This window comes from Anabas testudineus, chromosome 21 (assembly GCF_900324465.2).
Source record: "Anabas testudineus chromosome 21, fAnaTes1.2, whole genome shotgun sequence".
Taxonomy (NCBI): Eukaryota; Metazoa; Chordata; class Actinopteri; order Anabantiformes; family Anabantidae; genus Anabas; species Anabas testudineus.
In genome coordinates, this window is record NC_046629.1 from 12,043,301 (window position 1) to 12,070,840 (window position 27,540).

General features: G+C 41.2%; 2 protein-coding genes across 6 annotated transcripts; one reads left to right on the forward strand and one right to left on the reverse strand.

Annotated features, from left to right (window-relative positions):
• Positions 1-69: 69 nt before the first annotated feature.
• On the reverse strand, positions 70-3,896 carry gpr1 (G protein-coupled receptor 1). 2 transcript variants are annotated; one of them, XM_026376511.1, is made up of 3 exons: positions 3,651-3,896; positions 1,856-1,968; positions 70-1,774 (listed from the first exon to the last, which is right to left on the reverse strand). In XM_026376511.1, exon 3 carries the CDS (start codon positions 1,738-1,740, stop codon positions 661-663), a length of 1,080 nt encoding a protein of 359 aa, XP_026232296.1. In that variant the 5' UTR covers positions 1,741-1,774; positions 1,856-1,968; positions 3,651-3,896; the 3' UTR covers positions 70-660. The 2 variants fall into 2 exon arrangements, with proteins under 2 accessions (XP_026232296.1, XP_026232297.1); XM_026376512.1 differs by lacking the exon at positions 3,651-3,896 and having other exon boundaries at positions 1,856-3,642.
• Positions 3,897-6,374: 2,478 nt separating this feature from the next.
• LOC113173161 (disintegrin and metalloproteinase domain-containing protein 23) lies at positions 6,375-25,952 on the forward strand. Of its 4 annotated transcripts, XR_003299814.1 has the most exons (27): positions 6,375-6,590; positions 7,247-7,464; positions 7,935-8,011; positions 11,012-11,075; positions 12,154-12,236; positions 12,373-12,436; positions 14,284-14,356; positions 14,588-14,655; positions 14,825-14,890; positions 15,066-15,134; positions 16,487-16,653; positions 17,076-17,160; positions 17,256-17,343; positions 17,866-17,917; positions 18,276-18,375; positions 18,458-18,529; positions 18,610-18,696; positions 18,779-18,859; positions 18,981-19,031; positions 19,119-19,182; positions 19,281-19,386; positions 19,718-19,837; positions 19,996-20,164; positions 20,557-20,668; positions 21,125-21,215; positions 22,036-22,126; positions 24,150-24,198. XR_003299814.1 is itself a non-coding variant. In XM_026376507.1 (26 exons), exons 1-26 carry the CDS (start codon positions 6,515-6,517, stop codon positions 24,193-24,195), a joined length of 2,349 nt encoding a protein of 782 aa, XP_026232292.1. In that variant the 5' UTR covers positions 6,375-6,514; the 3' UTR covers positions 24,196-25,952. The 4 variants fall into 4 exon arrangements, 3 of the variants coding, with proteins under 3 accessions (XP_026232292.1, XP_026232294.1, XP_026232293.1); XM_026376507.1 differs by lacking the exon at positions 21,125-21,215 and having other exon boundaries at positions 24,150-25,952; XM_026376509.1 differs by lacking the exons at positions 21,125-21,215; positions 22,036-22,126 and having other exon boundaries at positions 24,150-25,952.
• The last annotated feature ends 1,588 nt before the right edge of the window (positions 25,953-27,540 follow it).

Here is a 27,540-nt window from a genome sequence, read left to right on the forward strand (position 1 = left end):
ATCTCCTCTGTGTGCACATAAAACATTAAATCCACAAAGAAAACACAGTGTGAGTTCAGAAGAACGCATTTATTAAGACATTTTTACCTGGAATATATTAGCATAATGATTTGTAGAAATCGGCTTATTAGAAATCTTACAATACATTAATAGCCACTATTAAATTGTACAAAAAAGAATAGTGTAAGACTACAATTAAATATTGCCATCATATCTCCTTCACAAAAGAAATGAAAAATAGCATATTGAGCCCTGATGACCATATAGCCTTTTTCAAAAGAGTACAACAAAATAATATATATAAAAATTGATAGAAATGGATATTATAGATGAATAATATGCACAAAACAGTTGAAGTATCAGTTAAATCTTCAGAAACCTAACATGATATCTGCAAATGCTTGTTTTGTCTCACAACCATCTGAAACATTCTTGTGATGTGATATCATAGAAGAAAAGCCAGAGAGTGCTGGAAAACTCTTGACTTACTAATTGAATATCAAAATTTGTTGCTTCACTACCAATCAACTAATCATCAAAGTCATCTTTATCTAAATAGGGAAATCTTAGCACTAACTCTGTAAAGGAACTCTATGATAATTCTCCCCATCTCTAACATAAACGCTAGTGTGAACTACAAGAACCTGAGGATAGGTGAGATCACAGAGTTGATGACGCAACGGGCTCCTCTGAAACACTGTGCTGATGAGGTCCTGGTACAGACTCCACCTCAGTGGCAGAGATTGACTGGCTGAACTCTCTTAGTGAGCTTTTGGTTAAGTCCAAACATGCACGCTTCAGGATATGTCGAACCTTTTTTCCCAGAAGCATGTACAGCAGAGGGTTAACACAGCTGTTAAAAAAGCCTAAACTGGTGACGAGAGGAAAACCAGTTTTCAGTATGTTGTGTAGATAAAATGAGGAATGTATGGTTAACTCCATCAAGCTGAAAGCATGAAAAGGGGCCCAGCATAAAAAGAAAGCCAGGATGACTGCAGTGACTGTTCTGGAAAAGCTAGACACACGAACAATTTCCTGAGATTGATTCACTTTGACTGTCAGTAGTATTCCTGTCACACATATTGCAGTAAAGGGAAGAAGGAAGCCCACAGTGGTTCGGATGGCCACTATTATAATGTGTCTCATGACTGTTGTATGTCCATCCTGTCCATGGAAGTTGTTGAAGCACACCATTTTGTCATGTAAGCGCATGGTGTCACGAAAAATTAATGCAGGACAGCTCAAGGCTGCAGCTATCACCCATATGCAACCACATATAACCCAGGCCCTCTCAACAGTGCGACACCTCTGAGACCAATTGAGATGGACGATAGAGATGTACCTGTCAATACTAAGCACTGTGAGAAAGAGCACACTGGCATACATGTTCATCACAGACACAAAGGAATTAATCTTGCACATGGCCTTGCCAAATCCCCAGTGGAAATCCCGCAGTATGTAATCAATGAAGAAAGGCAGAAAAAGCACAAACACAAAGTCAGCCATGGCTAGATTGAGCAGCCACACACTGTTGACAGTCTTTTTGCTTTTAAATGCTGTCACCCAAATAACAGTTCCATTTCCAATCAGACCAAGCACAAAGGCAATAATGTAGACAAGCACTGAGATAATGTGTATTGTTTCCTTCTGCGAGTGGTCTACTTTAAGGTCATCCAAGTCACCATACTCCAGGTAATCTTCAAAGGTATAGTTTGCATAGTCCTCACTGGAATCACCCATCGTTGCAATGATGTAAACTCTGTGCTGTAGTTACCTGTGGGAAGAAATATGATAAGATGCATTCCTATAGGGTGATTCATGAACACAGAACACAAACTATAACACAAGTTCGTACCTCACGCTCTTTATGTTAATGCTTGGATGTTCACCAGAAGGATCCTGTTCCTGTTTCTCCTTCTTATCATTCAGTTCCTGTGTTTAGATCAGGAATGGGTGGTTCCTGAAACCCTGGAACATAATGTCAACATCATTTTGGACCCAGTTTGGTAAGTGAGTTGCCCAACAGAAGAGGTGGAGAAAACCCTCAGAGAATGATTTATATTTTTTCTCTTTAAGTAAACATGGAAGAACTGACCAATGCATAGTTGCATAATTTGTAGTCATATAATCTTTGGGTGTGTTTCATTGTATTATATTTTTTCAAGGCCATAATAAACAAAGATCTGCCAATCTGAAACATTTGTATCATCAAGGCCACAACAGGCCACTAAAAGTATTACTTGATGTAAAAAACAGAGGTGGTAAAAGTACTTTCAGTACTCAAGTGTAATAATTAATGTTGATAACATGAATATACAAGTCTAGTCTAGATCTGTGCAACAAACTTCCAAAAGTGACAAAGTTTGACTTTGAAATTGTGTTGTGATTGAAAGTAACAAAGAAAATTACACAGAAAAAGCACATAGCTGGTAAAGGCTGAGGCTTGATTTTAACACATTTAAATACTGACAGGTAGGGAGGTCTTTCATAATGATACATCAGAATGTATGAGCTGATTATAGTTTGCATTCAGAATCTTCATCTGCAAAAAGTAACAATTAATGTGAATTACTGGTTTTAGGTGAATCGCATTTAAGTCACATTAATGTTTTGTATTTACCTAAACAGTATTATTAAATGTTTAGGAACACTTCAAAATTATTGGATTCAGGTGTTCCAATCACCTGTATGACCATGTGAAGAAACAATTATTTGTGAAAGAATGGACCTCAGTAAAATCAGGAATGTTACAGTGATAGGTTGCCCCTTGTGCAAAAAGTCCATCCATGACATTTGCTCTCTACTGAATATTCCACTTGCCCATTCTTAGTGGTATTTTAACAAAATGGAAGCAACTGGGAACAACAGCAACTCAACCACAAAGTGGTAGGCCAAGTAAAATGACAGCGTGGGGTCTGAAGACAGAAGTTGCCAACTGTCTGCAGAGTCAATATCTGCAGACCACCAGACTACATGTGCAATAACAGTGCATAGAGAGCTTCATGGGATGGGTTTCCATGGCCGAGTGCAATGCAAAGTGTATGATGCAGTGGAGTAATGCTCGCCGCCCCTGGACTCTAGAGCAGTGGAGACTAGATCTCTGGAGTGACCACTAGTTGAACTTGACTGGCCTGTCCTGACCTCAACCCGATAGAACACCTTCGGGATGAATTAGAGCCAGGCCAATCCAACATCGGCGCCTGACCTCAAAAATGCTCTTCTGGATGAATGGCCAAACAATAATATGCACACACTCCTAAACCTCCTCCGCTCCAGCTAAACTCTACCCAGAAGAGTTGAAGCTGTTAGAGCTGCAGAGGGGGTGCCTTTAAAGCACATGTAAAGTCACAGTCCCAATACTGTTGATTATAATACACTTTGAAAACCAAGTGTTTTAGTGACAATAGCAACACCATCAGAACAGAGATTTTTAATTAACAGGACAAAAGTAGTGTCTGTCCTATTGAAGTAGTTTTATTACTTACTTCTCTACACAATCTCAGTGAACAACACAAATACGCAACAGATGTCGAGTCTGTTGAAAAAGAAATGACACTTGATAGTACAGTCAGTGCCACATACACGCTGTTTGCATAGTAAACAGGTTCTCATGAACTTCTCTTTCTTCGGGGTTCGGGTGAGTCGTTTACCTCAAAAGTGAAGCTGCCTTTAATCCGAGTTGGGACAAAAGCACCGACAGCTCCAGGGTGGAAGTGGCCCGTTAAGTTCGTCTCTCCAGCTCCGTTCAGCTGATCCTTCTGCGTCACTTTTGCAAATCTCTCTCTGCAGCATGTGTAGTCTGTCTGTGAGACCGTCCAGAACTGAGCTGAGCTGAGCTGAGCTGTCGTCAGTGGGCGCAGACGGAGACGGGGCTGAGCTGTGCGCTGCGCTGCGGTGCGCTGCGGTGCGGTGGGTGCGCCCGGCTGACGCGTCAAACGCGGACCAAACTAGAAAAGTTATTGGTCATCGGAATGAAGAAAGCTTTCATTCATAGGAGCTGCGGCTGCCTCCCATAACAGCGGGGTGAACCCTCAACGCAGACGAGGTTTACCCTGCTGTTTTTCCCCCCCTCAGTGAATAACGGAATGCTTTTGAATGGTTTTGCCCACAGACTGTCAAGACTGAGGGTGTAGGGAGTGCAGAGATCCAGTTAACGGGCTGTCAGCTGTCTCTGTAGCTTCTGCATCTTGTTTTCTCTGCACAGGGGCATTTTACTCGTTCATTTAGCACCTTGTTGCTTTGTGCTCATTAAAAAAACAATAAACTTGTGGTAGACCTCATGGTGGAAATGTGCATGTGCAGGCGTGTTTGATTGTGCTGCCAAATGTAATATTGATGCAAGACATTTATGCAAAACTAGTTTGTTTCCAGTATCAACATATTTAATTATGTTTATTTCTGCATATCCATACATGATAACAACAGCTATGGTCAGATTCTATGTAGAGTAAGTGGTACAACACAAGTGGTACAGTGATGCTATATGAAATAAGCAAATGGACATAACTGATACAGCAAGAATGATGTAGCTAACCCCAACTATATTATATTGAATTAATAATAGCAAAAATGTCTTTTTCTTTTTAAACTGATGTAGCCTAAATTAGACTTCAGTTGGTCATGCAGATGCTGCTTACTCGTGCCTTTTTTGTACCATTAGATGGCCGCACGGCTTTGTCTCAGTTGTCTCAATCTCCAGAAACCCAAACTAACCATGTCAGGCTTCACTCAGGCCCGAGGCAAAGCCATCACGTCCTCCACTGGCTGTGCTTGTTCTTTCTCATAATCAAAGCCACAAACACAGCCTTTGCTCCTTCTCAGAAGGATTTTTTTATGAAAACTTTTTGTGCAATCATCAGCTGAACACTTGCATCATGCTTTTCCTCACGTACCAGTGCAACAAGCTGAGTTGACAGAAGCTGAAAGTAGTGGTTATTTAGTGATTTCAAAAGAAGTGACTCTAACCCTTCTCATAGCAGAAAAAACACAAGTGAAAATAATGCATTCATGCTGACTCATAACATGCACAATAACATAGAAATGTAGTTACTGTTAGTTTTACATTACATCTCAATTAATCAACCTAAACCTATTTAGTAACGTTGAGTGCTTTACAGATGGCTGACATAAGACAGAATAAAAACAATACATGTTCACCCGTCAACATGAATGCTGAGAGAAATGTCACTCCTTCTTTCCCAAATAAATAATTTTCTACGTGGAAAAAACAAACATTATGGCTCATACAACAATGCACTCAACAACCTGTGCACATACTAGATAGCCATATAACTTTTACCAAAATGCATCAAATAAATAAAACAGAAAACCAAGAATCTACATGTAGCACTTATGATGATGATGGGGGAATTCCATGTAGCTGGTTCAGCGTCTGGGTCCTGCCTTGACTCACTCGGATACTTCAACAGAGCCATTGCTCATGTGATTAGTAACATGTGTGTTTTATCCATTATGCCATGATGAGTCACAGTGTCTGCTGTGAAAAAAGGCTTATTGGCACAATATGTGCATTTTGCTACTGTGGTCTTCTATCATAACATATTATGAAAAAACACAATGAAATATTGTACAGAGAGCTGCTGTAATGAAATGTTGGTGCCTGCATTTTACTGTGCTATTCTTCTAAGTGACAAGATATTAATGTGATATTATACAAAGAAATCAGCTAAAATCAGTAAATATTGTCTGCATATAAAACTGCTTAGTCTAATCCACTACTGACTACTTTACTTCTCACACGTGCTGTTTATTGCTCTGTACGTCTACTTCAATTCAACTATGAATGTTGCTCTGTTTGAGTTGTTTCTTTTTTTTTTACAATGTGGTTTAGATCCAAATAGAACCGATGTAAAATTTCACCATGTCTACAGTGAAAACCTTTGAAAACTAGCCGCTTATCTTAGATAATGATAATGCTTGCAGGTTATCATATCATATCACCTTTTGATTACATTGATTACAAATACCTACACGTTGTTTATCGTCCCAGCAAATGAAAAACACCACACATTTGTCCATTATAAAAATATTAAAAATAACAACAATCCCAGTTATCTCTACATGTGGAGATGTCACTGAACCTGAATGATATTATTTTGTGTGTGTGTGTGCTCTCTGATCACTTCCATCAAAGTACAGTCATGTCCAGGTCATTTCCTGTGCCTGTTGTTGCAGCCATGCCTTTGAAATCACCTGTATCTCTGCTTCCTGTGGCCCTGGAGTGGAGGAAGGACATGTTTTGTGCTCATCGAGGAGGAGTCTGCTGGTCGACTTCCAGTAGCTGCCTGGCCACCGCCTTCTTTCTGCTCCCCTCCTCCTCCTCCTCCTCCTCCTCAGCCGCTACTGCAGCAGCAGCAGCAGCAGCATCCCCGGTGCCTCCTGGATCCATGAAGAAAGCCCCCCTGCACGGCACCTCCCCCGCCACGATGGCTATTCAGCTATTCACTGCGTTGATGTGTTGATATTGAGATTTTTCAGTTATCAAATATGAATCATGCATTTGATATTTCTGGCCACTTTGCTCGTCAGCATCCTCTCGCCCTGGCTTCTTCCATCACTAGCGTCATTCGGTACGTATTGCAACAGCCTGCTTGCTTTTGCCACTTTCACCTGAAAAAGCCTTTTCACTTTCCGTGTTCGTTTAAAAAAATATACCGTCCGGCGATGTCCTGCAGATCCACACTGGCGCATGTTTTCCCCAAAAACAACAGGGATTGATTGGATTTGAATCAGATTTCATGTGTTCAGCGTGATGGTGCGTGAGGGCAGACTACAGCATCTTTTGTTCAGCATATAAAAAAAATAGTTCCCTTTATTATATATGTATGATGAGCACATTTGCAGTGGCTCCGACTCTTTTGGGACGGATATTATTATTATCTGCGGTTGTTTTGTGAGGCTGTCAGGGCTGGTGCTGCATAATGAACACTACATTCATCTGTGTGGTGGAGTTTTTCTCTTTCTAAATAAGAACATCAAAAGTAGCTTTAAATTAATTAAAGCAAATTGCATTAAGTATTCGGAGTCAGCTCCACCACTTTATGTGGTTTCATGTATGTGGTACAGCACACCATGCAACCGAAGTGGGTCCTGCGTTGAATCCACGGCCACCTGCCTCAATATTATCAGTGCGATTCATGAATAAAGCATGACAGCTAGCTCTTTGTATGTGTGTGTGTGTTACTGTGTGTGTGTCTCATGTCTATGCAATGGGAATTTGTTGCAGTTTCTCGAGGAGTAGAGGACAAGGTTGAGAGGGACGCAGTGCCAGCACTGCTGAAGCAACAGGCAACTGCAGCACCTGCTACAGACAACACAATACACCATGCAGTAGAGCATGCGATTGCTTACCCCTCGCGATTGATCTACTACCTGAACGAGGACTCTGAGAGTACCTACCATGACCTGGACACACGGGTCAAGAACCAAGCCACAGAGGGTCAGGTAAGCCAGCACAGAGAAGGATATGGGGACAGGGATACTGGGATGGGATGAGAAATTGTTTCTTTTAAAAGGTGTAATCAATAGCAGGGGTGTCCAGGGGCTTTATAGCATGTTGTGTGGTAAGAGCTGTGAAGTTATATGTCCATAATCTTCAGTCTTATATGTTGCATTACTGTACATTAGCAGTGAAAGCAGATATTCACGTGCACAGACGCACTACGGACATTAACAAACATGCTTTACGTGGGTCTCCGAGAACTGGAATGATGCCAGAGCCACCATGCTGAAGGAAGCTTTTCTTCCAGTATACCCACTGCACATTACCATCTGTCAATACTGCACCGCATGTGCACCGTGCCGGTAGATGAAGTTAAAGGTGGACTCCAGAGGATTTTTGCTCTGTTGACTAATGCTTCTTTCACTTTGCACGCTACCATCATCTGCAGTGACTACTCTTCTATCCCTTACAGGCAGTCCACCTCGCCCAAGCCAGTTTCCAGTTAGAGGCATTTGGCTTCAGATACATTCTGGATCTAATGTTGAACAAGTAAGTCCTCCTAGAATAACCGGCTTTTTAGCTAAATTAATCATAATCATTAATCACAATAAACTGCTAGAGTGTACCAGTAAAAGTGATTTGTGTGTCTCTACAACAAGATCCACTGTGAAGGTCACATTGATTTTAATGAGCACGTGCATCAACAGACTATGTTGTTGACAACATGACTCAAGATGGAAGTATTTGTAGTATGTGCCATGGCTGAAACCAAAATGTGAACTCTTGTGATTCCCATCTGTGGATGACAGTTGTTCATACATCATATAAGCGATTGTTTGCGAGATCAGTGATGAATAAATGTAATTAAGGAAACTGTAATTGAACAGTCAGTGCTGGTTTCCAGAATCCTCCAAATGCTAAGAGCAATCTTAGTTCAGCTGCCGGATTATAGAGACTGTTTTACCAGAAAACCAGAGTCTCTGTCTTTAGTGAGCTTAATTGGCTTCCATCAAAAAGAGTAGAGAGGCAGTTATTCTATGGCCTGTGATCGCTGCCCCATTCAGAGACATAAGGCTCTGGACACTCAATGATATTGATTAACTCCCCTCACAGAGTAGCTGGTCTACATGTGAAGGCTTAATGTGCATGTGTACAAGGACTTAGAAATGCTTATTGAATTTCCGGTCCTTTAATGGGATTTAAAGCTCAATTCTGTAATAAAATATTGAACTTTTATATTGCCTGCATGTGCGAGTGGTGTTAGATGTTAAGGCTTGGCTCCGTCGGCCTGTGTGCTGGTATGCAGGGTCTAGTTAACAGCATGTCCCTTTTCTGATTCATAACATCAGTAAACTCTTCTCAAGCCTAAGCCGTCACGGCGAAAGTATCATAAACTCACTTTTAGTTTGAAATAACATAGCTACATATTTCTGAAAGTGTTACAATGATCGTGACGTGTTTGCTTTAGCGAGGGGTAGATATGCACGTAGCTCCAAGCACACTTTTTTTTATTATTATTAAAAAATGCAGAGGTGTGAAACTGTGAAATGTGTTTCTGCGTATATTCTTTGTAGCATAACACTTGGACATACTGTACGTGCAGGACATGTAGCGACTAGCATTGGGACAGACAGCCTGACAGGAGGAACTGGACACAGTCTTCTTCTCCCGTTTCTCATTATCACTGTCAGCTGGCACAATCTCGCAGAAGACTGATACACATTACGTCATATTTAAGAAATGTCATCTTGTACAATCATCAGACATTCAGGAATCACCTCGTTATACAACATCAGCTCCTCACAGCAGTACAGGAGCTTGGATTTGTGACCTTGATTTGGAGCCGTTGTCTTGTCCTGTAGGTTATCTTTGAGATACATGAGCTAACTTGAGTGCGTGCCTATTTCTTTTTTTTTTTGGTGAGAACAGAGGTTTGAATTCTGCTTGGTGTTGTAGCTGCAACAGTACTGATCTAAATATAGATAGGTCTGCAACCTGCCTATGGGTGCAACTTTATTTCCTCACCTCTTACTTTACCTGGGATTACAAGCCCAGGAAGTGGTTTGTAGTTCACATGAATCTTATATTGATAGAAACTGTGTTCTGTTTATGTTGTTTTGCATAATCGGGGTGGTAAACTTACCTGAAATGGATTTCAATTCTTTCTCGGCTATCTTGTCGTGAATATCTTGCTGTTTGGACCCTCGCTTGGGTCATTTTCATTTATTTAAATTCAGAGCAGATCAATTCTACGTGAGAGGTTTCACAGCATGATATGATAGCCTCATTTGTCACTACAGGAATCAGAGCTGCATTTGATCTGGCGCCAGACATAAGCACCCCCTGCAGTGTTTTTGGTCCTACCTTTTTTTTTTGCTGCTGCTGCATGGTGCTATACAATGTGGAGTGAGAGAACTCGTGGCGGGATCCCACTCAATGTCCACAGCTTTTACACACACACACACACACCTCAAGCCATTTAGTTTCCAAAGCGTTACTCCTCCATTCTTTGCAGTGCTTTCCACACACCCTTTCAGACACACTGATCCAAACGCCAGTACACTCTGATGTGGCCCACTCTCCTGCCTCATCTGTCAAGCTAAAAATAGCCCCTCACGCAGGAATTTCTCACAGATGCCGCTCATGCCTCGGCTCTCCTCTCATAATGGTGCACTTCCTGCTGACATGTTGCTGAGTATCACTCAAAAATGTTACACTGCTGGTGTCACAGGACAGATTTCATCACTTCCATGTCGCTTTTCTCTCCAACGCCACTCTATGTCCACAGAGAGGAGGCTGTTTTTTTATTCGCAAGGTTACTCAGAAAAAAAAAGCGCCATTGTGGCAGAAATCGCAGCCTCTTGAAATCAGCTTTCAGCTAACAGATGGAGTGTGTGTAATGGTGATGGACGCTGACTCAGACAGCAAGAACTGCCTGTAGCAGTTGTGTTCAAGGTGACGCTGAGGCCTCACAATTATTTATCACGTTAGGGCTCATTGGCTGTTGTTCAAGAACAGTTACTTGTTTCTGTTCCTCTTGTATGTGCTGTTACCCAACCAGTGATCTAAACTGGGGAAGTCTGAGGAACTACCAGTCCTGTAAAATGCAGTTTCAGATGATTGGTTTTGATTTTCTGTGTCACTTTGATAACTTAAGCCCACTTTGCTAAATTAGTAAGTAACTGTGCTTGAACTTCCATTTTACATCCTATTCACGCTTTTGATTTTTCATTTTATCGAATGCCTTTTTGTGTTTGTGCAGCCTTTCACAGTGATAATTAATTATCTTAAATGCATCGTCATTTTTCCGGAGGGTGGGAAACATTTAACATCTACTTTGCACTTTTGATATGCCATGGAATTGTTTTGAGCAGGCTAATCTGGGCACAGTGGTGATGAGTGTTCTTGCCTTAAACATCAACAAAAGTAGGACTCACCACTGGTTTCAAACCGCATAATGTGAGTCAGAGAAAGAATAGTCAGTCTTTTGTATTGTATTGTCTCTGCATTACGTCCTCCCACCCTAACCAACCACACTCTGTTTTTCAGTGACTTGCTGTCTTCAGATTATGTTGAAATTCACTATGAAGAGGGCAAACCAGTTCTATCAAAGGTAACTTCTGAAGTTATGTTGTGAACGTTGTGAAATGTTTGTAATATACATAGACTACACACACATATTTTGGTGGGGTCTGGCCCATTGTTTTCTTTATGTGAAACAATGTGTCCTGCTGTTCTTGTTTTGTAAAGTCATGCACATTGTCAGTAAAAGCAAAAGGCACAAATATGCGTCGTCTCAACTTCAGGAAATTTGCTTTCAAGCGAAAAAAACAGAGACAGATGTGAATCTGGATTTCCTGTAAATCTGCTTGTTATATGTTTATTTGCAGAAAAAAAAACATCTGCAAGTTGGTAATCAAATAAACACTGCAGCTGTCATTTGTCATCCACAAAAGCTGCAGTTACATCCTGGAAATCTTTGCAGACTAAGGAAAAGAACAAATTGTACAGGAGATAGATAGATAGATAGATAGATAGATAGATAGATAGATAGATAGATAGATAGATAGATAGATAGATAGATAGATAGATAGATAGATAAAAACATGAACGTAAGTGATTTTTATAGAACAGAAGGAAGGGAAGAAGCTGAGATCTGGTTCTGCTGCTGCTGCTGCTGCTGCTGATTCAGACTGGGCTGGGTATACTGTAGCTGAATCAGCAGGGTTTTGCTCCCCTGCAGCCTCCTGCTGGAGCTCTGGTCATGTGACGAGGGAGAGACAGCACTCTGCAGTATAAGTGCAGCGTGGGATGGATGAGGTGAGAGAAGGGGGGGAGTGCAGGGAGAGAGAGAGATGGAGAGGGAAGATGTCCTCTGCTCAACCTGGGTCTAACAGCTGACACACAGATAGTGCCAGGGCCCAACTTGCCATGTATTAGCATCACAGTTTAACAAGCACAGATTGAGCCCCGTTCATAAACGCACTGCGTATACATCCAACCGACATCTGTGAGACAAACCAAAATGCAACATAAAGCAGACACATGATAGTTATGTATAAAAGTCACACATTCACTATATGGTGGTGAATTTGTGTGATCCGTGTACACACGTTTGTATGTTTTGTTGGCAGCAGTGTTGCTTTATTTATGGATGTAAAAATAGCATTAACACTGTCTTCTTCCCTCAGGGCGGTGAGCACTGTTACTACCACGGTGAGGTGAGAGGGAACAATAACTCCCACGTGGCCTTATCTACCTGCAACGGGCTGCAGTAAGTGAACAGCAGAGTTGTGTGTAATCCTGGTCGTGTTCAGAATATCTGTGGATACACTCATCTCTGCTCCTCCGCTCTTACTGACTCAATATCGACTGGCTTCTCTCCCTTTTCTTCTTTTTCTGCCCGGCAGTGGGATGTTTGACGATGGAGTCTATGTGTATCAAATTGAGCCCTTACAACAGACTCATTCAATCGTAAGTTATTGCTCTCACAGAGAACAGCGTCTACTGGAATATGCATCATGCAAATGTTTTTGTCCTGCAGCTCACGTAGGGTGACCTCCAGCACATATGCACATCGCTCTCCCCTTCCTGCTGTTTGTTGAGAGTATCCTAATCACTCCAGGGCATTCCTGTTTTTAAAGCTAGGGCATACTGATTTTTATGTTTGTAGTATGTTCTTATATACTGTAGTGTGTTTAGACATTGTTTTATAATTAAACAAAATCTAAAATCAAACAAAGGCAGCTCGAGTAAATACATTGCTAATTAGCCTGTTATGAAACACATTAGTTTTACCCTACTAATAATGTGTTGTGCAATAGTAATCCTGCTCTTTTAAATGACAAATATATTTTTTGAGGCAAAAGAGTTACAAAGCTTTTTTTAAGGCTCTGGCTCTCCACAGATCCACAGTAAGAGACACTAACTTCATATGGGGAAGACTTGGAACAATGGTGAACCTTCCAGGAATTGTCAGTCTTTCCACAATTTGTGCAAGAGCACAACAACATTTTATCCAGGAAATTACAAAAGAAAATCAAAGGAAAACATCCAAGCAACTGCAGGCCGCAGGTCGCTAAAGGGGAGTTATCATGACTCCACTATCCAACAGTGGACAGAAATGGCATTCAGGAGAGTGTGCGAAGAGATAGAAGAACATTAATGTTCATCTGGATTTTGGTGCAACACTTTTTTTTCTGAAAACGTTTCATTAACTGATGAGTTTAAAATTTGGAAGGGAGGGTTACATAACATCTTGTGAAAACCAAACACAGAATTCCACTAAAGGAAGTTCAGGCCTACAGTTAAGCATGGAGACAGCAGACGACACTTTTCTGCTTCATGGGCTATGCAGCAGAGCAGTCTTAATAAGCATAAGAGCAAGTCGGCCTCCTAAAGTTAAAGTAAAGTTTTTAAAACTTCACATGGCCCAGTCAAAGTGGACACAAACTAACTACTGCCTTTAGAGGATGATCACTTTTTCAAATGAGTGATTTAAGTATCAGATAACCCTTTTGGATTCTGTGGTTGCTAATGTTGCCTTTGTTTTATGTTCAATTTTGTGTGAAAACCTGAGACAATTTAATATGAGATACACACATTTCATTCACAGCACTGTATATTATATAGATATATGACATTGAATTTGAACTTCTCTACACTAATCAAGCTAATTGTAATTTCTTGACCTACATGAAAGAACTGGTTTTAAAAGTTTTGTAGTTTTTTGTTTGTTTGTTTTTGTTTTGTTTTTTTTTATCATTAAATGCTTTAGCATTAGTGCTGGGCAATACAGAATTGATATTTTCTGCTAAAGGAAATAAAAATACTCAAACAGATGTTAAAATAAGTTGTTATGCAATACATGTGATCAGGCCCTTGATATATGTAAAACATAAATATGCAGACAGAGATGACTATATCACTCAAAATTAGTGTTTAGTGCTAACTAACAGTGTCAGCACTCTAAAATGCGAAAGGTAGGCAGTGACAATGTTAAACATGATATGTGCTGCTCGAACACATATCATGTCACTTTGGACCACAGATATTAGTAGCACGATAACATCAAATGAGCATATCTTCACAATGCCAACCTGGTAAAAGTAATCTAATAATAATCCCCTCACCTTTATTTGTAGTGGTGCTCTTGTCACTCTGTTCTATGGTATTTTACATTTAGTACATTCAGTGTATTTATTCATAAAACTACTACTACTACACTTTCCATAGTAAACGCTGTCTTTCACCAGCACCAGTTAGCACCACCCTTTGTACAAGCTGATCCTAAGTCTTTTAATACTTTCCTCACCCTGCAGGACACAGCTGCAAGGCCACACAAACTAAGAAGAACAGCTTCCCCTCACTGGAACAGCGACTCAGAGGAACAGAGTAAGGCTTTCCATCAATGTTGTAAATTATATTACATAACGAAAGTCCTCCACCTCTGACCATTATTACTTACCTCCCTTGATCCTGACATCACCTTCAATTATATGTGTGCACAACATTACATAATAAAAATGTATCCTTGGAAGGTCATCAAACAAGAAAAACCACTTGTAAACATTTAACATGTGTGTCACTGCTGACTTGTCTGTGCATGTGTGTGTGTGTTTGCAGTGGAGGAGGAACAGCTCTTCTCAGAGCTAGATGACTTATCCTGGCTGAAGCGCAGGAAAAAACGAGCTGTAAGTCTCTGACCTCACCTCCTCCCTCCAAAGTAATGTACCACACTTCAGTTCCTCCACCCTTTAACTTATTTCAGAATAGCTTCACAATAATAACTTTACACTAGTATACAAGTTAAAACCCGTGGCACTGGTGGTGGTCATATTTTTCTGGTTTTGTGTTGTTTAGATGCCTCGGAGTACTTTTGAGGAGATGAAGTACATAGAGCTCATGATTGTCAGTGACCACAGTATGGTAAGTATTCTTATTAAAAGTAACAACAACAAATGGACAATATGACAGTTTATATCAAAATACTCATTAAAATTTCAAACTTGTCACTGAATGTAGTGTGCTATTTAGAGTTTTCAACAACAAATCACTGCAGCCTGTCAATCTTTCCTTTTGTTGTTTTCCTTTGTGACTTTAGTGTAAGCGACACAAGACAAAGCAGCACACGAGGAATTTTGCCAAGTCCGTGGTGAATCTTGTGGATGCTGTGAGTAAATAATTCAAATACCCTTGAAAAATGTGTACCACCCCCTACAACTACTGGGTAAAGATATTTGTGGCGGCAGATTTCTCTACATCATCCTTCAAAATGTCAACATCTATCTAACTTTCTTCATGATCCCATGCATGAGAAAAAGGTTCCCCATGCCTGTAGCAGCAAAACAGCCCCAAAGCATTATGCTCCCACCGCCATGTTTAACTGTGGAAAGGGTTGAAAGACTCTCCCTTCCTTTGCCAAACAAAACCAACATCCATGTGCCCAAACAGCTCAAGTTTGGTTTCATCAGACCAAAGGACAGACTTCTCAAATCTCATCCCATTGCTTAAAAAGTTCAGTCTGACCTTTATGTTTCTCTATGTGAGTTTTATTGGAGAGAATGTGCACAAAAGCCCACCATGCAGCCACAGTAACCTCTCTTGAAACATAATGGACTAAAGTAAATCTTGAAGTTGGCAGTTTCTGATGGACAATGAGCCTGTTCAGGTCAGGTGTGAAGTTAACATTTCTCAGACTGAAGAAGCCACGCGGATGAGTAGTGACACATTTTAACCTCGGTCCAATGAAAAACATTGGACCGAATTCTTGGGAAATGCCCCATACATCCTGAGGGGAAAATAAATTTGTCTCTAAATGTAAATCTCTACAACTACACAATGGATTTGGCCTGGACAATTATGTTCCAGAGCACAGATCCTGTTGATTTACTCTTCCTTTTCCTCCACAAGAACGTCAACTTTCCAAGTACTTTCAGTAGAGGCCAAGTGCTTAAACAGACACTGTCTTCACCGTGTTAGCCAATATTATTAACCTAACATAATTATGTACCTAAACATGGATATACCTGTTAAATATCATCAAATACCCACTGTGAGCAAGTAAGCATGTTAATGTTGGCATTTAGCTAAAGGCACTGCTTTGTTCAAAAGTGACAGCTTTATCCTTGCCGTCAAAATATATCCCTACAGGGCGGCCTCTTGGATATATAACTTAGTAAATCATAACTATGCCACAACAACAAAACATCCTCATTTGCAATAATGGAATAAACATCTCAAGGCCCGACTTGGACCTATATACTGTATGTTCTATTGTTAGACCTCATCGTGCTGTGTCAGCTCTGCGCTTCTCGTCATGTGCATTAACATTCCCCTTGTTTCTCCCTGCTTCCAGCGTGCTGCATCCCCTCATCTGTTCTCCTCACATGGTTCAGATTCAGATTCACACCTGGTGTTGTTCTCCTCTCCCCTGTGCCGTTTCTTCTTTCGCTCTCTCTCTTTCTCTCTGCTTCTTTCTCTATCCTTCCTTATTCCTCCATTCACTGCACACTTCAATGGCAGATCTTCAAAGAGCAGCTACATACACGTGTGGTGCTCGTTGCTGTGGAGATGTGGACAGACAAAGATCAGATCCCCATCAGTGTGAGACCTCTAGAAATGCTGCGAGATTTCTCCAAGTACCGGCAACAAAGCATCAAGCACCATGCTGATGCTGTGCACCTCTTCTCGTAAGTTTCCCTTGATTTTCTTTTAGGTGCTAATTTACAGTATACATCAAACAGCTGCATTTATTGCCAGGTACCATTGGCTGGTCATAATTGAGTTTCCACATTCATACCATGAAATCACACTCTCTGAAAGTACTGTAGCAAGATCTTAGTTTGACATAATTTGGTGTAGCTTTATTCAAGCCTCAGTCGTGTTCTCTTAATATTCTCTCTGCCTTTGTAAGATGATAGTACTTTCATTATATATGCACTCACTGTGCATTTGTTTTACAACTACAGCTACTTCACGTGCACTTAAAATTAATTGTGTCTGCTTGAGTGAATATTTATGTTAGATATCAAGCTACTTACCTGATTCTCTGTGAAGCTTGATTTATTTCTCTTGTTCATGTCTGTCTTCTTGTCATTCATTGTTCTCATAGAAATGTGACCTTCCATTATCGCAGAAGCAGCGCTGCTTACTTCGGGGGCATGTGTTCTGTGAGCCGTGGAGTAGGGGTCAATGAGGTTAGATCTGCTGTCGAACATCCAGTATCACTCTGTACACAGATCACAGAGTCTGATTGCAGGTGAATAATCTCTGCTGTCTGTTGTGTCTGTAGTATGGCTCTACCTGGTCTATGGCAGCATCTCTATCCCAGAGCTTGGCGCAGAATCTGGGCATCCAGTGGGACCCAGCGTCCAGGAGAAGTATAAATGACACACATGTTACTGTATATCACAGCTGTTAGAATTGAGCCAGCTATCGATAACCCAAACCAAAACAAAATCCAGGTCATCAAAGTCTTGTTCAAGTTCAAATTAATTTATTTAAAGCAAATAAACAAACAAATTTGAGATCTAGTTGTTTCTTTCGTCCTTGTGAGAAATTCACTTACTGTCCACTGTACTGCGAAAACAGATACCTCGCAATTTCATCTATTAAATCCAAATTAATTGACTAGATACCAATTTAGCAGGAAGCTGTTTAAAATGAGGTGATAAAGCTAATGCTTAATGCTAATTGACTCTCAGATAAGAGGCTTGAATTTAACCATGTCAACAAAAATTTAAGTTCTTTTAAAAGTATTTATTGCCAAATATTTATTAAAAAAATTGTAAAAACTTGTAATTGTCTTAAAAAATGTCTTAAAATATTATTTATGTATGATTCCATATTTCTGTCTGTGTTGTTTTTTATTTTTCTTCCTGTTTTCTCTTCTCTATTTGCAGAGGAATGTGGTTGTGCTGAATCGTGGACTGGCTGTATAATGGAAGACACTGGGTAATGTCCAACATACCCCTGAAACAAAAACACACAACAAAGAGTGATAGTGTAACAAACTAAAGATGCTTTGTTATGTGCTGTCAGCAGTGTACTTTAATTGTGATGTAGGAACTCTTTTTAAGCAAGTATTCAGTCAGTTTTTTTTATCATCGTCATTTCATTAATTAATTTGTTTCATCTTTTACTTTAAGTGAAAACAAAAGACTGTATCTCTCAGTTTTCTTATAACAATTAATGTGTTCATAAAATAGTAGTATGTCATGTTTTTTGTAGCTGTGAATTAAATAGAAAAGAAAACATTCTGAGCCACGTTTGCAGTTCTGGTTAATCATCACCCGGTAATCCTTCTCTTCAGTGTCCAACACTCGCGGAGATTCTCCAAATGCAGCATCTCAGACTACAAGGAGTTCCTGTTGAAAGGTGGAGGATCGTGTCTGTTTAACAGGCCAACCAAGGTGAGAAGCTCGCCACTCTTTCCATTTCTGCACACGTCACAATTGACATAAATAATACCTGTCTCCTGTCGTCTTCTGGCAGCTGTTCGAGGCAACCGAATGTGGGAATGGGTTTGTAGAAGTGGGAGAGGAGTGTGACTGCGGAGCGAGAGCAGTGAGTTTCTTTTGACCTCAGTGAGTGACGTCTGTTGTCGACTTGGTTGTTCAGACGAGTGAAGCTCTGTTTGTTTTCAGGAGTGCTATAAGGAATGCTGCAAGAAGTGTTCCCTCGCCAATGGGGCACACTGCAGTGATGGCCCATGCTGCAATAGCACATGTCTGGTATAAGCTTGTTTTTTAAGTTCTACAGTTGAAATTTTTTATTTTCTCTTTATAATGTTTTACTCTCTCCTTTTATTGTCAGTTCTATCCACGAGGCTACAGTTGCCGCTACGCTGTGAACGACTGTGATATCTCAGAGACCTGCTCAGGAGACTCTGGACAGGTATTGTTGTGTAGCTACGTCACATTTCTCGGTTTCAGATATTTAAAAATCTGTCATATGTTACATTTTAAGATGATGTGCGTGATTAAATGGTGTTTTGAATGTTTATTACTCTTTGCAGTGCCCTCTCAATCTCCATAAACAAGATGGTTACTTCTGCCAGGTTAACCAGGTATGTTGGAGATAACGTTGATGCACCAGAAAAGCAGTTTGGGAGTAGCAGACTGAAAATGTATGTGTCGTCCTTTTCTAACTTAAGGGTCGCTGCTACAATGGAGAGTGCAAGACCAGAGAGAACCAGTGTAAATACATCTGGGGGCCAAGTAAGATGAATACTCCTTTGTTTCACATTTGATCTCAATAGTATTGCCATAAAGAGACACTGCAGCAGCAGACTTCACCTGTTCTCTGCTTTCTTCAGAGGCTGGAGGCTCAGAGAGGTTCTGCTACGAGAAGCTGAACACAGAGGGCACAGAGAAGGGCAACTGTGGAAAAGATGGAGACAAGTGGATCCAGTGTAGCAAACAGTGAGTTTTAAATCAAATTAACTATGATTTTTATTTTTTCTATTTCTGTGCATTTGTCCTTTTGTTACTCACAAGGGAGAAATTTTAACTTTTTTATGCGAGCCAACAGAGGGTAGCAGAGGGCTCATCATTTACAGGAATAATTGTGCATTGTACACTAAAAAGCATGTATTTTAAGAACTACATATCTGCATTATGCATATGCTGCATTTTTACCAAGTTCATGTGTCAAAACAGCAGCTGATTCCAGGCTGCTGGAAACAGATAGATCTTGAGACAGGGTGCACATAAAGTTAACGTGGACTTGAACATGTGTGCATGTCTTTTACAGTGATGTGTTCTGTGGTTACCTTTTGTGTACCAACATTGGCCGCGCCCCGCGCATTGGAATGATGAAAGGAGATGTTACTCCCACCTCCTTTAACCATCAAGGCAGGGTGGTGGAATGCGGGTAAACGTGTTTACTACAGATTATGTTAATATCATCACTATTATCATCCTGTTCTTGTCATGCTTGTTTTAGTTTTCCTGTTTTTATTCTCCCCTCCTCCTCTAACCTCCCGACCTACACTTTTCCTCCCTTTCCTTCCTTCCGTCCTCTCCTCACAGTGGCGGCCATGTTCTTTTAGATGATGAGACTGATTTAGGCTACGTGGAGGATGGGACTCCCTGTGGGCCGTCAATGATGTGCCTTAACCACAAGTGTCTGCCCATCCAGTCACTCAACATGAGTACCTGCCCAAGTGGACCTAATGGACAGGTGTGCTCTGCCCATGGGGTGAGTGCTGACGTACACTGACCCTTGTGGTTTAACAACGGCCAATAGGCTTTTTACTTAAAACCGACATCATCTGTACTTTTGAGACAGACCATCCGTAATATTTAGATGATTAGCATCCCTTCTTTAGTCAAACATAAACTTTTCCTGTACCTGATTAAACAAATCATCAAGTTCAGTTTGTATGAACATATTTGCATTTTACTAAGTGTTTATGAAAAAGCTATATTAACTGTGGATTAACAGAAATCGGAAAATGTCCAGTGTAGAAACAGTTGGGAAGGTTATAAACAGAGATAGTTGCCAAAAATTATCCAACTGTGTCAGCACCTTTATTTAAAGCTCCTACGCTGTTGTTTGTCCTCTCATCTGTGGCTGTCTGATCTGTACAGGTGTGCAACAATGAAGCCACATGCACCTGTGACACCACCTGGGCGGGGACAGACTGTAGCATGCCTGACCCACCTAAAGAGCCTGAGACCACTCAGGATGAAGGACCCAAGGGTCGGTTTCCACCCCTTTCAACCTCTGGCATCTCATAGAATGCACTAATTGAATTTAGCCAAGATTCACACTGACATTTGAGTATAAACTGTATGCTTTTATCTGCAGTATTTCAGTGTCCTTCTCAGTCACACTTCTAGATCTGAGTCAGCACAGATTCTGAGTTGCACAAGTGTACTCGTGTCCTAAAGACATTTTCTTGTAAAATGGCGACTGAAGGTGAATATAAAAGCAGTGTTACATACTGTACGCTACATATGTTTACTTTGATTCGTAACCTCAAGTGAACTCACAGTTCAGTTGTACACCTGATGGATAGCTTACAGGGGAGACTGGGAGGTGGTTAAGGGGTTGGGAAACATCACAGAGGGAACCGTGTCATCCATGACTCTGAAGCCGAAGCCTGCTGTTTGTTTTTAACAGGGTGGTAATAATGCTCCTTTTCCCTCTGCACAGTGAGCGTGGCCACTAACAGGCTGATAGGGGCAGTAGCAGGGACCATTCTGGCCCTGGGGGTGATTTTTGGAGGCACAGGGTGGGGAATAGAGTAAGCATCTTTAACCCTTTCACAGCTCTTCCTCTCATAGTGGTGCCTCAGTGTGCGGGCGGTCTCGTGAGCCGGCCTGAGCCCGTGTGTGCGTCCCGGTGGCTTTGTGTTTTCTTGTGTGTTGGTGATGACCATATAATTGTCATGTGATTGGATGTTTTCAGTGTTGTGTGATTGATTGATGGACTCCCCCTGCCTCCTCCTCTCCTGCCACTTCCTGTTGTTCCCCATTACTACAAGCCTCTTTCTCCATCCACCCTCTTCCTCTTCTTGTACCTTTTCCTTTCTATTATTCTAAGTCGTTATGTGGTTGCTCCTGTGATCCTCTCCTTTCTGGGGCATGTGGGGCATTTAGATGGAAAACAGTCCTGAGAAGTGTCCAGTTAGCGACCTGGCTTGTCAGTCGGTGGTAGGCTGTGTGGTGACTGGGACCCCAAAAAACATTTTCTACTGCTCATACTGCAGGCCACATATACATATCACCTGTCAATCTCTGTTTAACTTAACCTTTGTACTGATGGATACCCAGGGTCTAGTCCTCTGCACAACCTTAACATTCAGACCACTGATAATCACTACCTCAACTGACACCAGATAAATGTAAATATTCCTAGATCATCTACTTCATTATCTTCACGTTAAACGTTAAAGGGGTCTGAAAAGCATGCAAAATACATTCTCAGATTCAGTCATTTTACTGTAATAGTATACTTATGGTTATGTTTTCTGTTCCATGTGAAAACGTCATTGTATAGTTACATGTCATTGATTAGTAAGTGAGTATAGAAACTCATGTCTTTTTCCCCATAACCCTTTACAGGTCCTAGTGCCACCAATCTTATTATAGGCTCCATCGCCGGAGCCATCCTTGTGGCTGCCATAGTGCTGGGGGGGACTGGATGGGGCTTTAAGTAAGCAACACGCTGCATGCCTCTCCTGCTGTAACTCTAGCATCCCTGCTGCTTCTAGACACCAGGGTTTGAGCTCCTGCTACAAAAGATGGACCCCACGATGGACCACACAGACGCACAGAGCCATTTTGCATTTCTTTAAAGTGTGATAACACTGAGAGTAACGTGTAAAAAACATATCTTAAATGCTCCGCTTGATCCCGTGTACACTCCTTATTATTTTCTTAAAGAGGGTGTGGATGGCGTAGATAGTAAATAGTGTTTTGGAGAGACACTGCAGGGTGTCTGTGCATCTGTAGCAGAACCTCAAACTGATTGGACGGGCAGAGCTCAATGCTTGACGTGCATGTTCAGTAGAGGACCTAAAAACAGAGATTCTCACAAAACGGGGAAAACATACTTCTACCAGCTTAATGGTTTAAAAAGTGTTTGTATGATCATATTAATGAATTAATTAATTCATATTATACATTGAAATCTTACTTCCCCTCTGAGATATAAAGATAAGCCTCTAACATGTATCCGTTTAGCAAGGAAATGTTTTTTTTTTTTTTTTTGTACAGTAGATTATGTTTAATCAGTTCCTGCTGATTAGCCTGATGTCTTGAGCAACAGGGGTGTTACACATCTTAATCTAAATAGGCCTGAGGAGAGAATGAGAAATACAATCCTGCAGCCACCAAAGCATGCCAGGTAGCAAAGCATCATGGTTGTCACCAAAACAATAGAAAAAGGAAGAAAGAAAGAATAAACAACATTTTTTGCATGTTGACTTGTTTGGAGGAGGTCAGTTCATTGCACAAAGGCTGAGCCGAACCCACAGTGATTTGGTCCTGGGTTGTCATGCTCTCAACACTTCCATGATCTTTTTCTCAGTCCATTACTGTTTGAGGGAGAGACTTAATTGGAGTGGTGAGAGCGACAGAGAGAGAGAGAGACACACACACACAGAGAAGCCAGCCTTTGTGCCATGGCTGGCCACACCCACCTGGATGGCCAGGCTCCGCCGTAGAGCAGAGCAGGACTCTCGGACCCACCCACACCAGCTGCCATTGCTGCCTGCTTCACAGACCTGGTACAGACACGGCGCATTCCACTGCATGAACCACGCACAGCAATAGTGCCACCTTCAACTGGCCTACTATTGGAACAGGTGCATGACAGAGTGATAAAAGCCCCACAACAAGCCACAGTACGGGGAGGTTATGCATCACTCCTAGTGTCGTATTTGTTGTTGTCTCACTGTTGTGGTAGTAGTTATTGTTGCTGCTGCTGCTGCTGCTGTGGTTGTTGTTTACATCTTCTCTTTCCCCCCTCTATAGATTATATTTTATGTTAGCACTTTCCTCCCAGATGGTTAAGTTTTGAGTGGAACTAATGTCTTTCCCATCAAAACTGGTAACGAGACATATCTCTTACACTCACCTTGTAAACTGATGTTGCACGCACAAGCCAGTTGGCGCTTGTCTGCAGGAAAGCAGGAAGTGGATGTTTATATTCATAGACCTTCAACTATTACCTTATTATAAAAAGTCAACTTTATTGTCCTTTTGTACTATAAAGTTTTCATTTAGACTACCTCTATTGATTGTTCAATGCTTTTTTACACAAAAGAAAATAAACGCTAGATAAATTGGATTATGAAAAAAATTCTCAACACAAATCTTTTTATATTACTAATGTTAGTGAAGTATAATACTAATAATGTTAGTGAATATAAATGCCTGTCTCTGCAGTCAAGGCCAAACTTGCCAACATGGACAGCCTTTCCTCACTTCAGTGTCTTCAGCATTTTGATATTGGAAGTCCTCAAAAACTGCACAGATTAAAATGGTGCATGTGTTAATGTCATGTCAATGAATATAACAAGTTTTTTTTTTGTAAAAAAAAAAAAAAAAGCGTTTCCTCATGAGCACTATTCTAAACTGAAGAGATGAGTGTGGCTGCTTGTCCAGGTTGCGCTAGCTGTGTTACAGATAAGATTCTCACAGTTACTGACTCCTGTCTCTTGTCTTCTCATAAGAAATGTGAAGAAACGACGATATGACCCCAACGCCTCAGCCATTTAACCCAAGGAGGGATGGCAATCAGACGGACTCCTCCAAGGCTTCCTTAGTTGGCTACCTGACAGCTGGACTGCACTTATTGCTGCTGATTTTTGGCATTAGATTTACTTGAACAAGACATAGTGGACACTTTAACAAATTTCATTGTAGTGACATTAGAAATGCAGCCTTTTCAACTTCAACACCTCACCCATGTAACAATCCCTCAAACCCCAAACCCCCTCCCTGATGTCTAGATTGACAGAGCTCCTCTTCCATCCTTTAGTGCCAGTGCACAGGCGTTCAGGCGGAATCCACACCACTCTCTCACCTGGCATGATTATCCGCACAAAGCGTGCTGCTTGCTGGCCCCCTGGCATGAAGAGCCCTCTTTACAGGGCTCTGCATGGCTATGAAAGCTATGAATATACCGCAAAAACATACAAAGAGGGGAAAAAAAGCAATTATTCAATGGAGACGATAGCCTTGTCGAAGACCAAACCCAATGGAAAGCCAGTTAAAGCTCCTATAATTCATATTTAAGTGCTGTAGATGATTCAGGAGGATGCATGTAAGGATCCATAAGGGCAGTGCAGACCACATAGTGAATGCACACACACACACACACAACTGTACATAAATAAGGAGTTCAGGTTTGGAATTAACATCATATTTTGCAATGACATCACCTGTTTTTGTTTTTTATCTTAGCATGTTGTATAACGGGTGTTTTTGGCAATGTTATTTAAAAAAAAAAACTACAATGTTTGTAGTTGCAAACTGCTGCGATTGTCTGGACAGAGGTCAAAGGTTAGATTCACGTCAGCGGACAGAGCAGCTGCGGTGTCGAGGAGAAGCATGCCAATTCTAGAGGCATTCAGACTGAGATCGCACCAGAGTGACGTCACACGATTTCCCCCTGAAGTATCTTCAACAGTGACTCAAAAGCCAAAGAACCAATCACCTGAACTAATGGATGTTGTTGAACACAGAGCACTTTTCCCCCTCTGTCTGCAGCCAGTGGTGCCTCTCCTGCTGCTGAGGGCATGAAGTCTGTTCACGCAGGCGCTCACCTGTTCAGTCAGGTTTAACTCAGCAGTCCTCATCAACACCCACTATACTGGCCTAGCCTTTTGCTCTCATAAACTCTTAGTAGGAATCGAGTTCAGCTCTACTGGCAACGCTGCATGCAATCACTATAGTGGGCTTACAGTTCTATATGGGAGCCCCCAAAATCCGTAAGAAAAATATGCTACAAAAGATAGGTGCATGTCAACAACAAAAACATTTAACTTTTATTTACTATGCAAAGAGAGATATTGCACAAAATTATGGGTAATGATGATATCAATGTAGACATGGATTTACAAAAACCTCTGCTAATCAGCTAATCTTTTGCATCTGGCCACTCCCACATCTCGTTTCATCTTGCTTCGACGTACTGAAAATAGCAATGGACAAACAACTGAATTCATATTTCCAATGAAAAGCGAGAGCACTCTTTTACATATGTGCACATGAAAGTCATTTTTGTGTGTTTTTCATCCGATCTGATATTTTTCATCACACACAAACACACTGTATGATGCCTGTACATATTAAGGCTTGAACAGTTTTCTTGTGCAGGGCTATTATTTCCAGTCCAGCTGATAGTTGGTGTGTTCCAGGTGCTGCCATAGCACTGGCATTGTTGTAATCCTCCATGTTACTCATCGTCTGGTGTCCCTCTCTCACTGCATCATGTACAGTCGAACCAATTAATAAACTACTGACAAATTTTAGCTGAGCTTTGCTGTCTTTTTAATCCTTGCTGAACTGATTTTTACCCCATAAGCTCTCTTTGTTGGACCACCTTTAGCTATGATTGTGACACACATTCACAGTGGCATCATTTCAATAAGCTCCTGCAATGTCACAACATTTATTCCCGTCCAGAGTTGCATTAATTTTTCACCAAGATCTCTTATGGTAGATGGTGGCGTTAGACCGTTGCACAAAGTCTTCACCAGCACATCCCAAAGATTCTCAGTGGGGTTAAGGTCTGAACTCTGTGGCGGCCAATCCCTGTGTGAAAATGATGTGTCATGCTCCTTGAACCACTCACCTTTGACAATTTGAGCCTAATGAATCCTGGTATTGTCATCTTGGAATATGCCCGTGCCATCAGGGAGTTACAAATCCATTGATGTAAGAACCTGGTCATTCAGTATATTCAGGTATACAGCTGACCTCATTCTTTGGCCACATAATGTTGCTGAACCTAGACCTGACCGACTGCAGCAACCCCAGATCATAGCACTGCCCCCACAGGCTTGTACAGTAGGCACCAGACATGATGGGTGCATCACTTCACCTGCCTCTCTTCTTACCCTGATGTGACCCGTCACTTTGGAACTGATGCTTGTCAAGTTTTGCCTCAGAGAAACACTTACAAAACAGAAACCCCAGCCTGTTATTTTACAAATCTACAAACAGAATTATATTATATATATTATAATAATGAAAACAGATTATTCTATTGTTTGTCTAAATAAAGTTAAACTCTCTTAGACATGTGAATGATGTTCACTTCTCCTTGTTTTCAGAATCACAGTGAGTACGACAACACATAAACTAACCAGAACTAGAGACCTCGCTGTGTTCCAGACAAAATAAAACCAAAAGGGTTCTCTGTATACCAAAAGGGTTTTAGCTGCTAGCACACACTCATCATTTTTATCAACCACTGCACACCAGTACTCCCCTCTTTCTTCCACTGAGACGTTTGACAGGACCATGTTGTCATAAGAGGAAGACATGTTAATTTTGTTTCTTACATTCCTGTTGATGGATGATTTTTCTTTATAAAACTGGCTGACTTTGACGATTGTGTCCTCCACGTGGTCTCTTTTCATAAACCAAATGGGCTGCACATCTTCACCCAAACTGTGATTACATCTGAGGGTGACCTCATCTCCCTCTGAGAAGTACTCCACAGCCGGAGGCCCGGATTTGGGGCACACGACCAGGAAATAACTGTTCCAGCTGCGAGACCTCATGCAAATGTACGCACCTGTGTTATTAAGTGTCAGCGAGGAGAAAACCAACGAGAAGTTTTGGTTTAGCTCTGGATTTTTTGAGGAGACGTTCTGCTGTTGTTCAGTGAAGTTGGTCAAATTGTCAGAGGAGTTTTGCGATGACTTGACTGGTTGTATTTTTGTGGGACTGTTCCATGATACGGGAGGGTCATTACTAAAGCTGCTGCCAATGCAGTGCAGCACAGCCCTCTCTCCCACTGAGCGATAAACTACCTCTGTCTGAATGATTACAGCCACAGGGTGGCTACTGATACACTGCTGTTTGTCCATCACCAGGCATGTGTAAGGTCCG